Source organism: Carettochelys insculpta, chromosome 11 (genome assembly GCF_033958435.1).
Source record: "Carettochelys insculpta isolate YL-2023 chromosome 11, ASM3395843v1, whole genome shotgun sequence".
Classification (NCBI taxonomy): Eukaryota; Metazoa; Chordata; order Testudines; family Carettochelyidae; genus Carettochelys; species Carettochelys insculpta.
Genome location: NC_134147.1, coordinates 2,063,059 through 2,084,797, shown reverse-complemented (window position 1 = coordinate 2,084,797; position 21,739 = coordinate 2,063,059). Strand labels below are relative to the sequence as shown.

The 21,739-nt window shown below is 52.6% G+C and overlaps 1 protein-coding gene across 2 annotated transcripts in view; it reads left to right on the top strand.

The window, feature by feature from the left end:
- Positions 1-21,739, top strand: part of CACNA2D2 (calcium voltage-gated channel auxiliary subunit alpha2delta 2) — a 521,624-nt gene that overhangs the window by 385,769 nt on the left and 114,116 nt on the right. For both annotated transcript variants that reach the window (XM_075005174.1, XM_075005172.1), the window contains exon 5: positions 13,904-13,948. In XM_075005174.1, the coding sequence (XP_074861275.1) occupies positions 13,904-13,948 (45 nt within the window). The remainder of the gene's footprint in view (positions 1-13,903; positions 13,949-21,739) is intronic.

Genomic DNA, 21,739 nt, shown 5'->3' with positions numbered 1-21,739 from the left:
CGGCCTCCGCGGCCCAGCCCTGCAGAAGGGTCTCCCCCTTGCTCTCCACGAGGTTGTGCAGGGCGCAGCAGGCACCCACAATCTGGGGGATGTTGTTGGGGCCCGCATCCAGGCGGGTCAGGAGACATCGCCAGCGTCCCTTGAGGCGGCCAAATGAGCGCTCCACCACCTGGCGCGCACGGTTCAGGCGCTCGTTGAAGCGCTCCTGGCTAGCGGAGGGGTGGCCCATGTAGGGGTGCATGAGCCACGGCCGGAGGGGGTATGCCGCATCTGCAATGACGCAGAGGGGCATGGTGGTGTCCCCCAGAGGGATCTCCCGCTGGGGGATGTAGGTCCCCGCCTCCAGCCGGCGGCACAGGCCCGAGTTCCGAAAAACCCGGGCGTCGTGGGTGCTGCCAGGCCAGCCCACGTAAATGTCCTGGAAACGTCCCCGGCTGTCCACCAAGGCCTGCAGGACGACTGAATGGTAGCCCTTCCGATTGAGGTATCGTCTTCCACTGTGATGCGGGGCGCGGATGGGGTGTGAGTCCCATCCAGAGCCCCGAAGCAGTTGGGGAAGCCCAGGGTGGCAAAGGCGGCGACGGTGGCATGTGGGTCCCCCAGCCTCACGAGCCTGTGCAGGAGCATGGCGTTGATGGCACGCACGACCTGCAGGGAAAGCACATGGGACAGCCCCAATGAGGGGTGAGCAGGGTGTGCGTGGCCCTGCCCTGCCCTGGCCTGCCCTGCCCTGCCCTGCCCTGCCCTGGCCTGCCCTGCCCTGGCCTGCCCTGCCCTGGCCCCCCTGCCCTGGCCTGCCCTGCCCTGGCCCCCCTGGCCTGCCCTGCCCTGGCCTGCCCTGCCCTGGCCCCCCTGCCCTGCCCTGGCCCCCCTGCCCTGCTCTGCCCTGGCCCCCCTGCCCTGCCCTGGCCCCCCTGGCCTGCCCTGCCCTGGCCCCCCTGCCCTGCTCTGCCCTGGCCCCCCTGCCCTGGCCTGGCCTCCCCCCATGGGTTCTCTTACCTCCATGAAGACAGCCCCGACGGTGGCCTTTCCGACACCAAACTGCTGGCCCACGGATCGGTAGCTGTCTGGAGTGGCCAGCTTCCAGACAGCGATGCCGACCCGTTTCTCCACAGGGAGGGCACGCCGCATGGCAGTGTCCCGGTGCCTGAGTGCGGGGGTGAGCCACTGGCACAGCTCCAGGAATGTCTGCCGGCTCATCCTGAAGTTCCTGAGCCAGTGGTCATCGTCCCACTCCCCAAGCACCAGCCGCTCCCACCAGTCGGTGCTGGTGGGGTAGCTCCACAGCCGCCGGCGTGTGAGGCGGGGGGTGGAGCGGGGTGCTGCAGGGGGAGGGGCTGAGCCCTGCTTCCCTGGGGGCATGTCCTCCCCTGGGGCAAGGAGGTGCTCAGCTGCCTTCCACATGGCATGGATCAGGGCGAGCCCTGCTCCTGCCGGGAGGGCTGGGTGGACCTCTAGCTGCTGCTGCTGCTGCTGCTGCTGCTGCTGGGGGTCCATGACTGCGGCGCCCGGGGTCTGTGTGCCTATGGCTCCTCAGACTGCGTGCTGTGCAGGCTGAGTGTATGTGGGAGGGGCCCTTTAAGGGAGAGGCTAGCTGTTGCCCCGGAAGCGCTAGTCCGCCCGTTGACCCTGTCTGCAGCTGTGCCTGGCATCCCTATTTCGATGTGTGCTACTTTGACGTGTAGACGTTCCCTCGCTGCGCCTATTTCGATGTCGGGCTGCGCAACGTCGAAGTTGAACATCGACGTTGCCGGCCCTGGAGGACGTGTAGACGTTATTCATCGAAATAGCCTATTTCGATGTCGCAACATCGAAATAAGCTATTTCGATGTAGGCTTCACATGTAGACGTAGCCAGAGAGTACTTGGAAGGAGCCACTGGGCGGTGTGACAGGCAGGGTCTCAGCACGCCAGCACCCTCGCTGCTGTCGAGGTGTTCTGCTGGCTTCGTTTCACAAGAGAGTTTTAATGTACTGCTCCTACGTCAGTTCCCAGAGGGGATCTCTGGCCGTTGGGCCTGATCTTGCGTCAGCGCAGCTCTTCCCAGTGACTGGTCTGATGGGTTTCAAAGGCTGATCTAGCACCAGGGAATGGTTTGTTTTGGAGTGGGCTGATGTTTGCTTTGCTGGTCGTGGGGTTGAGCCCGGAGAGCAGTGACATACAGCAGTGGATCACGTTTCCACGGGTGGTTCAGACTCATGCCAAGGCTGGCTGACTGCCAGCCTACAGTGCAGCCTTTCAGTATGTGATCACATGCCAGTTCTCAGAGAAGCCAACAGAATATTGTGCCATTTCTTCTGCCGTGTCTGAGACCAAGGAGCTGGAATTTAGGTGTGGGCAGGAGAATGCTGCCACACCCTCCAACCTGAACGCAACCCCCCACACAAATCATTCCAGCACCCCTGGTCTGAGAACCCCCTTCCCCTAACACCTTCTGTTGTGTTGTGGGGCTGAGGCCTTAGGCCCTTACGTGGAGGTGACACTGGCTCCAACCAGAGCCACTGATGGTCTCCAGAAACAGCCGAAAAGCTGTCCCACCCACCCAGAGGGTGGGACAAGCCACCCCCTTCTGGCTGCTGGTACATCCACACATTGGCCCCGGAGACAGAGAGCACTTTGTGTTGGGTTTTGCTCATCTCGCTGAGCTGTGGTGCCCTGCACTGCCTCTTATATCATCTCCTCCGGAGCTGGGCCGGCACGTGTCAAAGGCGAATTTAGCTTTCAGAGGAGCCGAAGGGAGATAAAGCGAACAACAAAGCACCTTCTGGATGACTGTTGTTAGTCACACTCACTTCTGATTAAAGATCATTAAACATGAAATTAGCTCGTTTGTGTTACGGGTCTCCGGGGGGTTGGGTTAATTATGAAGTGCAGATGGCCGCGAACTGGGGCAGCTCTGGAAAGGGGCAGAGCTGCGTGGGGGCCAAGAGGCATGCGGGGAAGGAGCTGGGAAAGGAATGGAATAGAAATTAATTTTTTCCCTGTCCTTGTTTTTGCGAACCCCTTAGCCTTTCACAACAAATCACAGATAATTAATAAGTACATTCCCTTAATGACTAGGCTCTTTAGTAGCAGAAATTGGAAGATGCTGTGTCAGTTCTCTCCCCACTTCAGGTTTTTCACTTATCGCACTAATGAGAATCGCTGAGACTGATGTGCAGTGGGTGATGCTGACATCTGCTGCCTAGCCCCAGCCCCTGCCGGCACGCCAGGCTAGCTCCTGGGCAGCCCTGGGTGCCAGCCTGTGTCACTCTGGTGTAGAGAGACCGCGACCAGTGCTGACTGACTCCCATTCCCTTGTTCCTTGTCCATAGCTCAGATGCCCTCTTGCAGAGCTCCCGTGCACCAGGAGACGTGCTGTTGAATGGGAGCCAGGAAGTGTGGTGCTCTGGATCGGCAGCGGTGGACAAGGGCCTGTGTTCCATAGCCGTCTGCTGGGCCTTATAGCTGTTGTCAGAACCATTCATACCGTGCACTGGAGAGGCAGGGCAGAGGGAGAAGCCATGGGCAAGGGCAGCGCCCCTTGGTGCAGGGTGGAAGAGGGAACAGAAACACAGCTAGTTAAATAAAGGAGGGGGGCTGAGAAAAGCAGGGTTGGCAGATGCCCTTCATGGGCAGGAGTACGTCTACACCACAGTCAAGGATGCGATCTCAGCTTAAGCAGCTGTACCCACGCTAACGTTCCCCTGGCTAGCTTGGGTCCCAGGGCAGTGAGTCAGCTCGGCAAGTAATTAACCAGGACCTGGGGCTGGGTGAGATATACGCTGCTCGCCTTGGCTGCTCCAGGAGCTGGGTTTGTCCCACCCCAGGGTTACAGTGCAGCCATACTGGGAACGGCAGCGACAGCGCACCCTGTGAGTAAGCCACCTGCAGCTGCAGCACCTCCTCCTCCCAGACAGTTAGCACCTTCCCGCTTCCCGCCGGTGGCAGGATCCACCGCGCCACGCCATGCACTGCTGCTTGCTGCCGTTGGCTGCGGTGGAGTCAGCAGCAGTTCCCGCCCCCGCCCCCGCCCCGCCGAGCTCAGGGCTTCTGTGACATCAGAGCAGTGTCCCACCGTTGGCCAGGCACAGGAACATCCCTGGGGTACCGTTCTCTGAAGTGCAACCCAAGAGGGCCTGGAAGCCCGTCCTTTGCTGCTGCTGCCGGCACACAGTGGGCAGAAGAGCCACAGGAGAGCAAGGAGGGCAGGCCTGGGAATGGGACCTGCGGGGTGGGAGCGGGCAGGAGATGGAAGGAACGAAACAGAAGTGGGAACAGAGAGGAGCTCTCCAGGCTGGGCTCCTGGCAGGGGACCGGTTCGGAGCATGTATCACCCAGTGAGGTTTGGAAACAGATACGTGCTGGTGGAACGGAGGCATGAACGAAGCATCTCACCGATTAGGTGCACAGCGCGCTGTCATCGGTAGTGCTGATAGCTACCCACAAGGGATGGCAAGAGTGTTCTGCCATTGTTCTGTTCCGCTGCCAGGCCAGCTTGTTGTAAGCACGGGCATGGCAGATCTGCAGAGATCCCAGGCCTGTGACTGCCAGGTCGGTTCTTGTGCAGCAGCTTCAGGCAGAGAGAGCATTTCTCCTGCTGTAGCTGGCATGGTGTTTTCACAGCACCCCGTGTTCTCCTGCTCAACTCAGCACCCATCCACACAAATGAGTGCACCACTGCCATGCAGCCAGGCCACCCTCCACCCCGATCACAACACCGCTGTGGTCCGTAGCCCAGACAGGGACCTGCCCATGCTGGAACCTTGTCCCTGACTCCTGCTGGCTCTGTGCACGTGCCCAAGGCTTTGCCACGGTTCAGAAGGTGTTGTGTTAATGAGGATATTTCACTCTTAAGAGCCTGTGTGATGTTTGGCCTCTGCTCAGAAGTCAACAGAAGACCAGTGAGGGCCCTGGTTTTGGAAAGGTGACCTCCTTCCCACCAGGACTATGTCCGTGGAAGTGCTGCTCTGGGTACGCTAATGCCAGCTGAGGTCAGAGGCACAGGCTTGTTTTGAAGAGGTATTCTTGCCAGATTTCCCCCTCCGCTCCCCTTGGGCTGGCTCCTTGCTGGGCTCCTTCCTTGCTCAGCATGCGGCTCTGACGTACACCTGTGTAATTAGCAGCAGATGCCCCAGATGCCAGCGAGGCTGCTGTTTGTCATTCTCTTCCATTGCAGTGACAGGCGAGGCCCATGCGGAGCTAAATTGATCACGTGTGGCAGCGAAGCTAAAAGTAGCACTGAGGCACCCAAGGAGTCTGTTGCCTTCAGCTTAAACAGGTGGAGATATGTGCCTTTCATCTCCGCTTCCTGGTGGACTGCTGGGAAGCCCTGGGAGGGCGAGGGGCCTGCCACAGGGACGTCAGGTCCAGCATGGCGGGGCATCTGAGCAGGAAGAGCCAGCACAGCAAGGGAGCAGACGGAAGAGCATGCATTAAATGCAGCAGGCACGCAACAGCAGCGCAGAGTCATCAGGCCAGCAGGGCCAGCTGTGAAATGTGGATGGCCCTAGTGGGTCTCCTGGGCTGTGGAATCTTCACAAGGGGGCATCTCAGTCACAGACCCCCCGGAGTGACTCCCGGTCCTGCACCCCAGGTTGTCACTGGATGGCATCAATCATGTCGCAGTGAACAGGGCTCAGGAGAGGTGCTGGTCTCTTTCTCCCACTGGGCTAAGCCCTGGAAAGTCAGGAACTGACTAACTGCAGGGGCCTCGTTAGGTTCCAGCCTTTCATGGCAAGGCCCCGTGCTCACGGCATAAAGTGGCACATTCACTACAGATTTAAGTATATGAGTGCACAGTGCAGCATCTCGTTGGCCTTCTTCCCTTGTACACTGTGCTGGGGCTCAGGGGTCCCCAAGCACTGCAGCCAAACCACAGCCAGCAGTGACTCTCACTCAGCAGGTAGAGCAGGACGTTTATTCATCAGCAGAGACACAGCGCAGTGCAGAGGTGTCACTACAGCCGGCAGAGACAGTCATAAGAACATAAGAACGGCCATACTAGGTCAGACCAAAAGTCCATCTAGCCCAGTATCCTGTCTTCCGACAGTGGCCAGTGCCAGGTGCCCCAGAGGAGGTGAACCAAAGACAATGATCAAGCGATTTGTCTCCTGCCATCCATCTCCCGCCTTCGACAAAAGGCTAGGGGCACCATACCTTACCCCTTGCTCATAGCCATCTATGGACCTGACCTCCAAATATTTATCGAGCTCTTTTTTAAACTCTGTTACAGAGTCCTGGCCTTCACAGCGTCCTCTGGTAAGGAGTTCCACAGGTTGACTGTGCGCTGTGTGAAGAAAAACTTTCTTTTATTAGTTTTGAACCTGCTACCCATTAATTTCATTTGGTGTCCTCAAGTTCTTATATTATGGGAACAAGTAAATAACTTTCCAATATTCACTTTCTCCACACCATTCATGATTTTATATACCTCTATCATATCGCCCCTCAGTCTCCTCTTTTCTAGACTGAAATGTCCCAGTCTCTCTAGCCTCTCCTCATATGGGACCCGTTCCAAACCCTTAATCATTCTAGTTGCCCTTTTCTGAACCTTTTCTAACGCCAATATATCTTTTTTGAGGTGAGGAGACCACATCTGCAGGCAGTACTCAAGATGTGGGCGTACCATAGTTTTATATAGGGGAAGTATGATATTCTTTGTCTTATTTTCTATCCCTTTTTTAATTATTCCTAACATCCTATTTGCTTTACTAACTGCCGCTGCACACTGCGTGGATGTTTTCAGAGAACTATCCACTATAATTCCAAGATCCCTTTCCTGATCTGTTGTAGCTAAATTTGCCCCCATCATATTATATGTATAATTGGGGTTATTTTTCCCAATGTGCATTACCTTACACTTACCCACATTAAATGTCATTTGCCATTTTGCTGCCCAATCACTCAGTTTGCTGAGATCTTTTTGAAGTTCTTCACAGTCTGCTTTGGTTTTGACTATCTTGAACAGTTTGGAGTCATCTGCAAACTTTGCCATCTCACTCTTTACCCCTTTCTCTAGATCATTGATGAATAAGTTGAACAGGATCGGTCCCAGGACTGACCCTTGGGGAACACCACTAGTTACCCCCTTCCATTGTGAAAATTTACCATTTATTCCTACACTTCGTTTCCTGTCTTTTAACCAGTTCCCAATCCATGAAAGAATCTTTCCTCCTATGCCATGACCACCTAATTTACATAAGAGCCTTTGGTGAGGGACCATGTCAAAGGCTTTCTGGAAATCTAAGTATAACTATGTCTACTGGATCCCCCCTGTCCACATGCTTGTTAACCCGTTCAAAGAACTCTAATAGATTAGTAAGACACGACTTCCCTTTACAGAAACCATGTTGACCTTTGCTCAACAAATCATGTTCCTCTACGTGTCTGACAATTTTATTCTTTACTGTTGTTTCTACTAATTTGCCCAGTACTGACGTTAGACTTACCAGTCTATAATTGCTAGGGTCTCCTTTAGAGCCCTTTTTAAATATTGGTGTTATATTAGCTGTCTTCCAATCATTGGGTACCAAAGCTGATTTAAAGAATAGGTTACAAACCACCATTAATAGTTCCACAATTTCACATTTGAGTTCTTTCAGAACCCTTGGGTGAGTACCAGCCGGTCCCAGAGACTTGTGACTGTTTAGCCTATCAATTAGTTCCAAAACCTCCTCTAATGATACTTCAATCTGGGACAGTTCCTCAGATTTGTCACCCATAAAGGACGGCTCAGATTTGGGAATCTCTCGAACATCCTCAGCTGCGAAGACTGAAGCAAAGAAATCATTTAGTTTTTCCGCAATGGCATTATCTTCCTTGATTGCTCCTTTTATGTCTCTATTGTCCAGGGGCCCCACTGCTTTTTTAGCAGGCTTCCTGCTTCTAATGTACTTAAAAAACATTTTACTATTCTTTTTTGAATTTATGGCTAACTGTTCCTCAAAATCTTTTTTGGTTTTTCTTATTACATTTTTACATTTAGTTTGGCAGTGTTTATGTTCCTTCCTATTTTCCTCACTAGGATTTGACTTCCACTTTTTAAAAGATGCCTTTTTATCTCTCACTGCCTCTTTTACATGGTTGTTAAGCCATGGTGGCTCTTTTTTAGGTCTCTTACTGTGTTTTTTAATTTGGGGTATACATTTAAGTTGGACCTTTGAAAAGTTTCCACGCAGCTTGCAGGGATTTTACTCTAGTTACTCTACCTTTTAATTTCTGCTTGACTAACCTCCTCATTTTTGTGTAATTCCCCTTTTTGAAATTAAATACCAGAGTGTTGGACTCTTGTGGTGTTCTTCCCAACACAGGAGTATTAAATGTTATTATGTTATGGTCACTATTTCCAAGCAGTCCTGTAATAGTTACCTCTTGGACCAGATCCTGTGTTCCACTCAGTCATTCCAATCCATCTTGAGAGAGGAGCCCAAGGGGTGCCCCAGCTGGGTCTAGCCTCCCCTCAGCACAGCCTAGCTGCCTTCCCACTCTCCCCCGCAGCTTCCAGCTGCCACCTCCCATTCAAAAACCGGCTCGGCTCCTCCCTGCTCTTTGTTCAGGGACAGAGGTGTTACCTGCCACCTTAGGTTACAGACAGCAGGGGGTCATCCTTAGCCATTGTGAGCTGTTCAGGCTATAGCATACACATCCAGCCTGACTCTAACACACACACACACACACACATTGATTGCACCTCTGAGGTGGGCCAAGAGGGCCAGAAGTGAATTAGGGCCCCCTCCATCCCAAGCAGAAAGCTAGAATCAGTAAAATCAGGGACATCGTGACCATACGAGTTTCCAGCCATTATTAGAGTATCTGCAGGTGTTCAGCTCTGGATCTTTGAGGGTTGATTTGGCTGGTGTTCTAGCAAATGCCAGTCTACCAAAGGATGTGAGTGAAAGCTTATAGGCTCTTCCTGTTGCTATAAGCGATTGACCTTTTTTAACAGCTATGTATTTTTGCAAGGGGGCATGTGTGTGCGCCCACCAATCAGTATTTCCTATGCAAATGGACGGGTCCTGTAGTTTCACGCCAGGCTGGGGGAGCACCTGGTCATTTGCACCCCTTTCCCAATGTTGTTTACTACCTGATGCCAGGATTTTTACAGCCTCTTTAGATCAGGTCTTGTGGCGAGGCTGCATTGTGCAGCTTCCAATTGCCAAGGGATTAGCACATCACAAAAGGCCTGTGGGCGGTCAATAGGAGATTATGACACCCCAGACAATCAAGGAAATATTAAGGTGTAGCTCAAGATTTTGAGAGGGGGCCGTGTTTCCATCGCACAAGGCAGGGATGTCGGCAGGCTGCTTCCATAAGATGCACGAGTGGTTCCCCAGGAGATGTTCTGAGACATCTGGCGGGGGAAGAAATTGGAAAACAGTGTGTCATAAATAAGAAGAAATGAACCCTCGCACTGTGGATCTGGGCCCCAAAATTCAGGCTGCATTAAACATGCTGTAATCCTTCGTCTTAGAAACACCGGGGAAATAATCCACTTCTCCAGCACAGAGAATTAGATCAGGAGAGGCACAGCTCTGACTCTGGCATTCAGCACCCCCCAGTGGTGCTCAAAGTATGGGAAGGGCATGCCATTGCCGCTGCTGGTGGGAAGCAGGAGAGCGGGGGAGGTGTTTAATAACAAGGGAAGGGAGAGAAAGGTGCTTCTTTTTGTAGGGGGCATGACTTGGGAGAGGGCATTCCAACCCTCCAGAGCTCCCCATAGGAGACACCCCAGGCTGTGTTACTGAGCCAAGGAAAAATGATCCATGAGAAACCATTCGTTCTGAAAGAGCCCATGAAGTTGGAATTGGAGGTCTTTGAGCCCAAAGCCGAGCTTGGCTTTGTTAGCATCCAAAGGTCTCATTCTACGCTATCTGAAGCTATTTTTCAGCAATTAGGAAGGCAGCGGTGGTTCTGCATTTCTTCTTGCCCAGATCAGGCAAAGGAACTTCTTATCACCAGCACTTACTCCACCTCCAGAGATGCTTTAAACTAGACTGGGCAAAGCGCTGGAAAATATTCCGTGGGGAGAGAAGGATTTATTCTCAGCTCATGCAGGTTAGGTAAATTAAGTGGACAAGGCTTCCCCACCATTGCTTCCATTTTATGGGGCACCCCCAGAAATCAGTGACGAGCCTTTTTTCCAAAGGGGCTGTCTCTCATCATGTTCTGAAGACCACATGCAGACATTCTTGGTCTAGGTGGGATCCAGCAATGGAACAAATTCCCTGGCTGAAGCCAGAATCTAAGAGTCTGGGGGAGATTCTGTGAAACGCTTCTCTTCGCTAAAGTCTTTCTGCCAAAACAGAGAAAAGTCCCCCCAAGAAGAGCTATGGCCCTGAAAAGGGAGCAAGGTCAAGAAACTGTGAAGGCCACTGGGGCTTTCACTTCTGCTCTTGACAGTAGGACTTCAAAGTTACAAAGACCTCGGGAATGGAGATTGTTCCCCATGACTGAAAAAAACTGTTCGGTCAAATGTTTACAGTCGAACAGTGACGTCAGACAGCTTTGAAACTTTAGAGAAGAAAAATTCTGCTTTTAACCACCCTGCTTGCAAAGAAACATGCACAGGAACAGGTTCCTTACCTTAGCTGATCTGATATTTTAACTCTCCCTTTATATTTTTCGTAGCTTGTGTTTATCACAGCTCTTTGCTGTATTTGTTTCTTTTTTCTTTCATCTGTACTGCCTGATTGCGCACTTCTGAGTCTAAGTGTGGGGTGTGCCTGGCTGGTCAGCTAGTAACTCTGAGGCTGTCCTGTATTTTATGTGGAAGGGGCCTAGACTATTAGTAGGGTGATTGGTGGCAGATAAAACCCAAACCTAGACATAAGTGGCTTGGTTCTTAGAAGGGCTGAGTACCTGACGCTTTCACCAGAGACAGCAGGAACTGCAGGGTACTCAGCCCTTTTGAAAATCAGACCCCTCCGTATGCAGGTTTAGGGGAGTAGGCAGTCATTATTGCAAACTCCGGACCCATGGTCCTGTCTCCAGGGCTCTCTCTGCTGGATGTGTCTGGGATGACATTATTTATAGTTTGTGTTACATTAGTGCCTAGGAGTCCTGTTCATGGACCAGGACCTCAGGAGCTGTATGTACAGAGCCAGTTTCAGAGCCCATCTCCCAGACGGATCATTAACCCTTCCTTCCCTGTCCTCATGTGGCTTTGTCAGCACATCACTCTCAGGGTGCGGCAGGCTGAGAGAGTGAGTTATGAGTGGTGTGTTGGAGAAGCTGCGTGTGCTTCCCTCCCTGCCCCCACACGTCTTTCCTTGCCCCTTTCCTGAGCCCCATGAGGGGGATCCCAGCTCCATGAGCTTTCTGCTGCCTCTGGCCTTTCGAGCATGGGCACTGTGTGATTCAAACCCAGTCGTCTCTGCAGAGCTCTTGGCTTTGGCTAGATTGACTCCAGTGTATTGGGGAACCGTTGCGGGAAGCATCTGCTGACTCCGAACACTCTCTGACCTGTGCAGAAGAAGATGCCTCTGATGATGAGTGTCAAAGATTAGCCTGTGCCTGGCATGTTGCATTCCTTTCTGACCAGCTGCCAGACAGCTCCCCATTGATTGTTCCGCCACTCAAGGCCTGTATAATTGGCCCAGGTCTCTTAAGCTTGAGGATGATGTCAGCTTGGGTCTCCACAATCCCGTGAAGAAACAGGAAAGTGCTGAAGTAGAGCAGGTTTTAATTTCACGATAACGCCAAAGAAGAGCTCGTATCTCTCTGCTCCTTGTGTACGTGCCTTGTGAGAGATCAACCTGACAGTGGTAATAATGGCTGCGTCATGGGCAGCTGAATTAACTCACCAGATGCAAACTCTTGGCCGATGACGAAATCCACTTCTCGAAAGGAAATAGCTACGGGTGATATGTAACAGGTGCTGGTGACTGATCTGGCTGGGATAGTCTGTGCCCTAAGGGTCCTGCGTCTCAGGTGGGAAGCCAAGTGGCTTTGGTGTGCAGCACAGGGACAGGTTTTGGGAAGACAGGAGTTGGTTGTGGCGGTGGTGTGCAGCCATGGAGAGCTCAGCCTGGCTGGAGGGGAGAGGGACAGGAGAAGAGATTCTGGAGCCGAGTAGGTGCAGTTCATTCTAAGGGTCCCTCTATGCTGCAGTCACAGGATGTGGTGCAGCTCGTGCTGATGCACCCCAACTAGCTCTCATTGAGGTACTTGCTCAGCTTCTCTCTCCTGCCATGGGGAGGCAGGAATCCACCCAGAGATCACTCCAGCTACACGCACTCTCCTTCAGCAGCAGCCATGGCCCAGTGCTCCACCATCACTGATGAGAGGCTCCTCCCCTTGGTGCTCTGCCTTGTCCTTACAGGCCACGCAGTGCAGGCTTATGGGACCAGGGGGCTGCCAAGGCTCATTCCCTCAGCTCAGAGCTCCAGTTCCTGGACTCCTGGGTCTCTGCCACAGCTCCTGGCAAACCCTGGAAGAGACACAGGGGGCACCATGAATCTAGGCCCATGTACCAGTTACCATCTCTTCTTTCTGGCCATCAGGGCAGACTTTCTTGCCATGCACCTATCCAACCACTTTCTCCTGCTTGTTCGACCCCCGCCCCTCTCGCTGCCGGTCAGAGACTCGGGGAAGAGGGAGAGGCTCACGGCACAGGGACTGTTTTGTGGGGCTTCACAGCTCTCACTCCCGAACTCCTGCACCAGCTGCAGACAGTTGTCCCCCAAACTGGTTCTTGCCTCCAGCTCCCCAGCTCACGGAACACCCAGCTGGGAGATGACCCCTTCAGCCAGGTCCGCTCACCTCTATGCCCAGCTACAGGCATGTCCTGAGCCTGTGTGCTGAGCCAGGCCCGTGCCAGGCAGCCATGGGCTGTGGAAGACGAACTGAGATCTTGCAGGTTCCGTGCCTGAGCAGCTCTTCTCAGCATGGATCATTTTTCCCTTGAAATAATAATAGGAATAATAATAAAACTCCATCTGCTCTGACACGGCTCCGGGAGAGAACGCTGTCTTTGTGCAGCCGCTGATTGAATGGCAGCCATGTTAACCAGCACACGCTGCCGCTGCTGCCGTATTCCTGCCTCCAGAATAGAGCCTCCCAGTGCCCTTTAATTACCCCTTTGGATGGAATAGAAAGTTCTATTTTGACAGCATTGCTGCTCTCTGAATTGCCTCTCTCTTTATGAATTGTATCAGCTACCTCACGTCCTAGCATGCGGGACGTGGAATCGGAGCAGACCAGCCTGCATAAATGGTTTCTAAATACCCCAAATTAATTACACGGATTTCTGCAAGGGGACAATGAAGCAGCTTTTTTATTTTTCAGGTTGTTCGTTTGCTTCTGCTGGGGGCGGGGGGCAGGAGGGGCTTATGCCATTTCCACGCTTCCCCCAACACCACCGTGCCCACCTCTGACAACAGAGCATTGTGATCCTCCAGTCTGACCTCCGACAAGACACACGCTTTAGATTGCTCCCAAGGATTTCTGCATGTGCCCATTCATGTGCTTTGGACAAGGCACTGTGAGGTCACCTTCTCCCCTGTGATGTCACCGAGGTTGGACAGGTCAGGCAGGAGAGCTGGTGAGGGGTGACATCTCAGCCCCATTGTGATGGTGCCCTGAGGTGTCACTGTGGTTGTCATGGTGAGGCAGGAGGATAGGTGGTGGGCATCTCCTCCACTTTGAGGTCCCCCAGATGGAGATGGGGAAGCAAGTGCTACAGTTAACACAGATTCTTAGAACTGGGAAGAAATAAAATGCGAAGGGGAGGAGGATGGGAAGCTGGCCCTGTCTGATGAACAGCCCAAGCACAGAGTTTATTTTAAAGCTCCTGTCTTTCCTGTGGCAATCTCCTCCTGCTCGGTGCTTTGTTCCCAGTAAGCAAGGGGAACGCGCAGCTCCTGGGAGCACTGGGGGCAGTGTGGGACACATCGCTAACCAGAGCTTTCCCCTTTTCTCTGCAGGAGGAGGATATCGAATACTACGACTCCAAGGCCGAGACAGAATATGTGAGTACATTCCCCGCTTCCTCCCCTAGTCACGGGTGGGGGCATGCCCAGTCTGACGCTCTCCTCTGCCCAGTGCACACGGACAGAATGAGGGGAACCTGCTCGTGTGGTAGCTGTTGGCAGGAGTGTGGCCTTTTGCATTGGCAAATCTATCCCAGACTGTGGCAACAGACCCACTCACAGACTTTGACTGGGAACTCATGGAAACTTCGGAGTTTGACAGCTGGGCTCGTCACATGGCAGGAGCAGGAGGCCTGGCTGCGGGGGAGCTCCCACCTATATGCCAGTCCCGGCCTCTCCCAGCAGGGGGTGCTGCAGGGCATGGCACCATGGAAAGGGGTCAGTACTATGACTGCTGAGAGGCTTTTCAGGTTTTCGTGGTGAAACCTAACAGATTGGGTTTGCTAACTTGATGTGTGTGATAGTCAATATTAGAGTGGAATCCAATAGAAGAACCTCTTCTATCCAGCCCAGGGAGCATTAGCGTAACCGGGTAACACGGAGTTCTTTTTAGGCTGGCTTTTGTCTTGAACTATATTTCTTAAAATCAGCCTGCTGGGTTCTTCTTAACCAAACAGCAGCTTATTAATTCCCCGAGAATCGTGGCAACGTACACCACACCAGGCAAGTGTGAATACTACCACTGTCCTGCCCAGCCCAGTACAGCCTTGCAAACAGTTAGTAGTCTAGAGACTCAGCAGCTTCAGCAAGGGGCAATGCACATTACCAGTATTACCTCTGACATTTGCTTAGGGTCATCAGATCTTTAGTAGCTCACACATTTATTGCCCTTTCTGCGTTTCTCCAAGGAGTAAGAATGTTCCTGTGTGTAAGGCATTTTTAAGAGCGTGGTCCCTGCTATGTGTATGGATTGAAGGTGAGAGACAAGTTTAGAATATCAAAAGCAATTGCTTGGGATTATGGTTCAAATCTCTCTTAGGCCAGTTTGCTTAGATTTTACAAGGAGAGCATGCACAGAGTGTGAGTTAACAGCTAAAAGACAGGGTTACTTGATGGGTCACTGGAAAGGTGAGACCGAACCCGGTTACCCTTCAGTTATTTATGTATTATAAACAATAGAAGGAGGAATATAACCTGTGAAGCAAAACCTCACCACTTCTTACCTGCTTAACCCTGGGGTGTCAGGAGAATCCACTCTATGTGACTGGTCCAGGCAGCTATTGCAGTGAGGGTGGAGGAAGTGGCCTAGTCAACTTTAGGATCCTACATGCCGACTTCAGTGTTACATACCCTAACTCCTGGGCTCATGAGCGGTGGGGGCGGCGCACCTTTGACTTTCTGTTAGTTACTTACCACAGCAGGGCTCAGAATTCACCTCTTTCCGTTTCTCTGCCCCCTTACTGCTATCAAATAGGCAGCACCAGTGAATAATAAAATTCTTCCACCCTTTTCTTATCAGAAGCTTTTTAGTTTGATCATATTTCAGTAGTAGCCCATGTTATTAATTGAAATGGTCCCCTTTTAGGCAAGGTTTGTAATAATTCTAAGTTACACTCTGGCTAGGTGATTATATCTTTCTGCCTTCCTTTTTGTGCCTTTCACTCAGAGAACACAGCAATCATTTACCAAGGAAACAAACAAAATCCATCCTAATCCTTTCCATTCGGTGGATATACTCAGTGCAGACTTTGATTTCATATGAGCGTGTCACATTATTTGGGGCTTGCAACAGAACAAGAGACGTTATTCAGATATAAAGAGTGAGTTTACCTGATTCACAGAGCAGATAAATCTGCAGCTTCTAATTCAGAGTGAAAGACATTGACAAGACGAAACAGATTGTCCATGGTATATTTGATTTCTTAGGCAACCAAATGTACAGTTGCTAATTTAGGGTGAAAATATGCGATTTGTGTTTCTTGGGATAACAGGCAATTTTCCCTATTTGACCTTTAGTCTCGTAACCGGTTATTTATTGCTTGTTTAATTTGCATCGCCACCCCACCCCACCCCAGCTCTGGATCCACCGCCAGTATGCCATGGGCTGCTTTGCTGGGAGAGCTGGGTGTAAGACTTCATGGTCAGTTATCTGGAGTTCTTTGTAGCTAGGCTGGGAGGGAGAAAGAAGTTTTATCCATAGGAAGATTGAGAGGTTTTTGTGCATTCTGTTAATTCTGCTCTCCTTGAGCCATTGTGGTCTGTGTTCTTGGAGAGGAGAACTCCTAATCTTTCTGAATTTGTGGGTCCTTACACAAAATAGCTCCCGTGGTTGTATTGTCCCTACTTCCTAGGCTGACTCTTTTGAGATAAACGGAAGTAAATTGCTTTTCTAATGGCCAGGAGGAATTCCTACTTAGTAATTGGTCGAGACATATCTATGTTCCATACCACTCATAAGCTGCGTCTACATGTGCACGCTACTTCGAAGTAGCGGCACCAACTTCGAAATAGCGCCTGTCGCGTCTACACGCGTCGGGCGCTATTTCGAAGTTAACTTCGACGTTAGGCGGCGAGACGTCGAAGTCGCTAACCTCGTGAGGAGATAGGAATAGTGCCCTACTTCGACGTTCAACGTCGAAGTAGGGACCGTGTAGACGATCCGCGTCCCGCAACGTCAAAATTGCTGGGTCCTCCCTGGCGGCCATCAGCTGGGGGGTTGAGAGATGCTCTCTCTCCAGCCCCTGCGGGGCTCTATGGTCACCGTGGGCAGCAGCCCTTAGCCCAGGGCTTCTGGCTGCTTCTGCGGCAGCTGGGGATCTATGCTGCAGGCACAGGGTCTGCAACCAGTTGTCAGCTCTGTGTGTCTTGTGTTGTTTAGTGCAACTGTGTCTGGGAGGGGCCCTTTAAGGGAGCGGCTTGCTGTTGAGTCCGCTCTGTGACCCTGTCTGCAGCTGTGCCTGGCATCCCTATTTCGATGTGTGCTACTTTGACATGTAGACGTTCCCTCGCTGCGCCTATTTCGATGTTGGGCTGAGCAACGTCGAAGTTGAACATCGACGTTGCTGGCCCTGGAGGACGTGTAGACGTTATTCATCGAAATAGACTATTTCGATGTTGGCTGCACGTGTAGACGTAGCCATATAGTGCTGGGGAAGAAGATCTCCACTACCCCAGCCCCAGCCTCTCCCTGCAGGAGCATTGGCTATGCAGGGAGCTCTCAGTTGTGCCAGCCCGAGCCACGCCCAGCAGGGGGCGCTGTAGGAAGTGGGGCAGGAGAATTGGGTGGCAGGGGGTCTCCCAGCCGCTCCACTCCCAGCCTGGCCCAGCAGGGGGCACTGTGAGGAGTGGAGCCGTAGCGCTGGCTGCATGATTACAGGATTCCCGGTGATCGTTAGAATCAGACTGTCGCCTTCTCGGCGGTCACTCGATCACGACTAGGACGTCTTCCTGTCACCCTCCTCTTTGTGAGCCTGCGGATGGCCGATCAGCCCGATTCCGACGCTGCAGGTCTTGTCACAGAAGAGGCAGGATGGCGCGGCGCGGGGCAGGTTTTGTGCCAGTGCTGTCTCCCTGCCTGGCCCGGCTGTGTTCCCTGACAGCACCAGGTCCTGCTGCTTCAGAGCCAGTGCTGCGCTGTGATGCCAGGCAGCTCCCGAGAGCGCCCAGTGCTGCCCCATCTCCACCATCACCCTGGAAGTGGAAGCAGCGTGCAGCAGATGACAGCACTGCACAGTGCAGAGCCCAGCCCGGGGTAGCATAATGGCCTTCCAGATTCCCCCAGATTCCTCCTCCTCGCCCAACAACCCCAGCTGCTTGGGCTGGACGCTAGGGGATGGCTCCTGGGTGCAGGCCCATGCAAACAGACTCAGTGGGTGCTACCGACTCTGTGCTCTGACAGTGATGGGCCGTCAACCAGAGCCAGCCTCTGAAGGATCCAGGTGCACTTGCGCTCAGGCAAGCCACTCTGCTGCCTGGGAAAGTTTCTAAAATTAAAGCTAGCATCTGAAATTCAAATGAAGAGCAAACCTTTAATTAGAGACTGAATCTAATTCCTGACCCCCCTCCCGGCAAAGCTGTCCTACGATTCTGGCAATCAGTGCTTCAAATAGAAACCAGACAGCTTGAGTTTCCCAGGGCTCCCGAGGGGGTCGACATGTGCCAGTTACACTTCACAATGAGAGCGCTCAGCTAGCGTTTTGCCTGATCAAAGCACTCCACAGGCATTAGCGGCTGCCCCGGCTCACCCCAGAGGTGGCTGCATCTTAGTGGCAGGTGCAGGTTGCCTGAGTAAGAGGCCGTTAAAGTACTTAGGGGTCCTTCAGGTGGAAAGGCACCCAGGAAGGACGAGTCACTGCTGTTGATTAGCTGCACTCTCCAAGCTGGCGGTCGGTTTCTTCATCTGATGGAGCTCCTCTCCCTTCCAAGACCCAGCTCGGGCAGGGTTATGGAAGGAGTTTTTCCTCCTGCTGCTCCATATCCCCCAAGGGTTGGTGAGCAGCTGAAGAGGGAAAACAGTGAGATGTGATCAAGACAGAAGCACACACCCCGCTCCCCAGGTGACTATACTCTGCACCCCTCAGCCTCTGCCAGCTGCTTACTGCCTAGCTGGAGTGGTAGGTGAGGGCAGTGGGTAGTGCCTGTGAGTGACACACAAGCTCTCCTGGTTTAGGAGCTCAAGCCTAGGCCCTGTGCTCTGCACTTTCCTTTGCAGGGGAAGTAGCAAAGGACTGGGAGAGCATTGAGGACTTTGACCTAGAAACAGAGGCGCCAGTTCGGTTTCCCCCCACCGTCAGCTAGGTGGTGACCTGGGAAGGGCCAGGTGTGTGGAGCTGAACACACAACAGCCGTGTCCTGGGGCTGAGGGGAGAAATACTGAATCACCAACACTAAACTGGGAAGGGCCCTGTACAGGATCTTTGTCTGTGCCCACCCCCACCTGCAAGAGCGGCACTGCTGGAGCCAGGTGGGGAGCATGTGGGGTGCGTCACAAATCCAGGGGGACGGCTGGGGTTTCGCCCCATGTGCACGTGCCCTGCCTGGGCCATGCTGGGCAGAGCAACGGCTACCACTTGCCATGTGCAGCTGGGGCCGTATTAACACTGCTCTTCCCATGAATCCTGCCCTCTTCCCTAACCTGGGGGGGCACGGTGCTGGGACCATGGACCACAGCAGGACGTCTCTTACACTCCTGTACCCTGACCCTGTGGTCCTCCTTCACCAGGGCAAAGGGGCACAGATAAACAGTGCTCAGGCAGCACTGCGATTGCGCTGCCAAGCCGTGTTACAAGGAAGGCTCACTCGTGGCTGCGGTCCCCGTGTAGAGCCACTGCAGGCAGCAGGGCTGCGTCCTTTTGCACCAGCCGGGCTCCTGTGTTAACTCAGCCTTTTGTTCCCAGCTGTGGTCTGTGGGGAGCGTGGGGCGGGCTGGCTCCTCCCCCTCGTCGCCGGTTCTGCATTACAACATAGGAAGCTAATAGTGTGATCTTCTTGATGTCACTTCCCAGCTGAGTAATTGCTGTGCTGGCCACTGGAGTGTGCACGTGGGTGGGTGAGTGGCAGCACCCTGGGGCAGTCTGCCTGATGAGAGGGCTCCTACGCGGTGAAGAAATGTGGGAACCTCTGGGATGTACCAGGCTACATAAAAAATAACAGTCTGGGCATGTTGGACTCCCGGAGCCTGAGCTGATGGTACCTGGACACATGGTGCTGTCCCCAGATCTGTTTCAAACAGGGCCAAATTCCACTGGTCTTCCTCTGTTCTTCCTCCAGGCCAGCGTGGGCAGAGTCTGTTTGAAGTCAGTGGTATTTTGGCTTGTGTCAAGAGAGAGGAATGAATTCAGGGTGTGGCCTGGAGAAATTATTAAAGCTGGCTAGCGAAAGGGAAGGCCAGAGTTGTGAATAAGCCATTCTGTGTGTGAGGTCAGCTTCCTTGTCAGGCGCAACCTTCTGGGGCATCCCTAGAAATGTTTGCAGCTCCTGCACGCTGAATGAGTTCGTGCTGCAGTGTGTGATCTGTTCTTCCGTGCCCTGCTGCTTCAAACCAGCCACGCAGGGTGCAGAAACCGAACCACATGGCCAGTGGCACAGCAGGAATCGTGACTAGCAAACAGTGGGAAGGAATAGCTTGCACGGCCCCTGTTATCTGCAAAGGATTTGTCCAAACTGCTTGCTGAGCACTTACAAATGCATGCACAGAAAGCAGGGATGGATTATGAGCTGATAAGAGCCCTTAGCTCAGTCTGACGAATAGCATTCAACCACCTCTAGAATTTATACATAGTAGTTTAGTGCCAAACAATGCATCATATATTCAGATCTAGCTTTCCCGTCAGAGAGGCTCTGCAATAACAAGAAAGAACAGCTCCAGAGGGCAAATTCAAAACAGAGACGATCGATTCCTTCCAAGTGCAGTCACTGAGAAACACTCCCCAACACCATCGGCCCCCACTGGCACAGCAGTGGGTCGCACAGCCTGCTCCTGCTGTCCCGGGAACAGAAAGTTTGACGAGCACTGCAGGGACGATAAACAGCAGTGGCAGACAGCAAACAGGTGTGACTGCCTTGGAGGGGAGATCGGAGACAGTGGGCTGCGCAAAGAAAGCGGGGACAGAGAGATGCTTTGACAAAACAAAAGATGGGGCCTGGGTTGATTGTACTGAGAGGTCTCTTAATGAATGTAAGACCACTAATTACACAGACTGCAAGGAAGTGCCATAAGCATCATCCCTATATACTTCTCTAAGATAAGAACTGGAAGCTCCATCAGCCCTGGAAACAGTTAACATTAGATTGGGCAAAGAACTAATAAAGATAGTGGCACAGGTAGCAATGCCCACAGTTAAGGTTGCCTGATAGTTCCTAGTTTAAGATCCAAGTGGCAGAGTTCTCTGTAGCGGAGTAGGTGGTGCTAGCTCCACTGATGACCCACAAGGGATTCAAAATTGTCCCATTCCACAGAATTTTGGGGGTGAGAGGGTGAGCTGTGAAGAATCCCCAAGTCAAAAAAACGTGTATTAGGGTTGCAGAGTCATGCTCTTTGAAGTTCGGAAATGCCAGAATTAAGGATGCCTGTGCAACCTTAACTCAGCCCCCGTTGCACATGAATTACAATGCAGTCTTTAACTGCATGATAGCATCCTATTGTTTGCACTGCACCCTGCCTTAGTGCACAGGGAGGATGTTGTTCACTGAGTGAATAGCTGTTCAATACTTTGTTTCCTCATTCTCCAGCTTGTGGCCTGAGCTGTGATTGACTGCATGCTATTCAAACTCAGCTCTGGACACAGAATTACTGATTTTTGTTTCAGAGGTATTAGCATTGCATAGCACTGCATTCGTGCAGAGCCCAGCTCAGCTCCCATTGGCTTCAGTGGCACCCGTGAGCGCTCAGCTCTTCTGCAAGTTGGGGCCCAGGGCTCAAATGAGGCACTCTGAAAACGGGGAACTCACAATTAGTGTTCAGCTGCGAAAACTTTGTCTCGCATCACACAGGAGCTCCGTGGCAGACACAGAGGTATGGTCCAAGTCTCCCTGGCAGCAGTCAGCTGCCTTTGCCAGAAGACCCTCCTTTATCTTCTGCACTCTCCCTGCCTGGAGGTAAAGTGGTTAGCTACCCACTGGCCTCTGAGCGTTTTTCTATACTGCAGTTTGGCACCATGGTTTGCCTTGCCTTGCGGGGATGTTTAATTGTGTTGTAGATATTTGGGCTTGGGCTTGGGCTTGGGCTTGGGCTGGAGCCTGGGCTCAGACCCTGCCCACCCCTTATCACAAACCAGTGACCCCAAGTCAGATGGTATGGACCAGCCACAAGTTTCTGATTGCAATTTAGACATTCTCTTAGACTTCACTACCATTGCCAGGCAGAAGCTGCGACGGGAGCTGCGGGGGGCA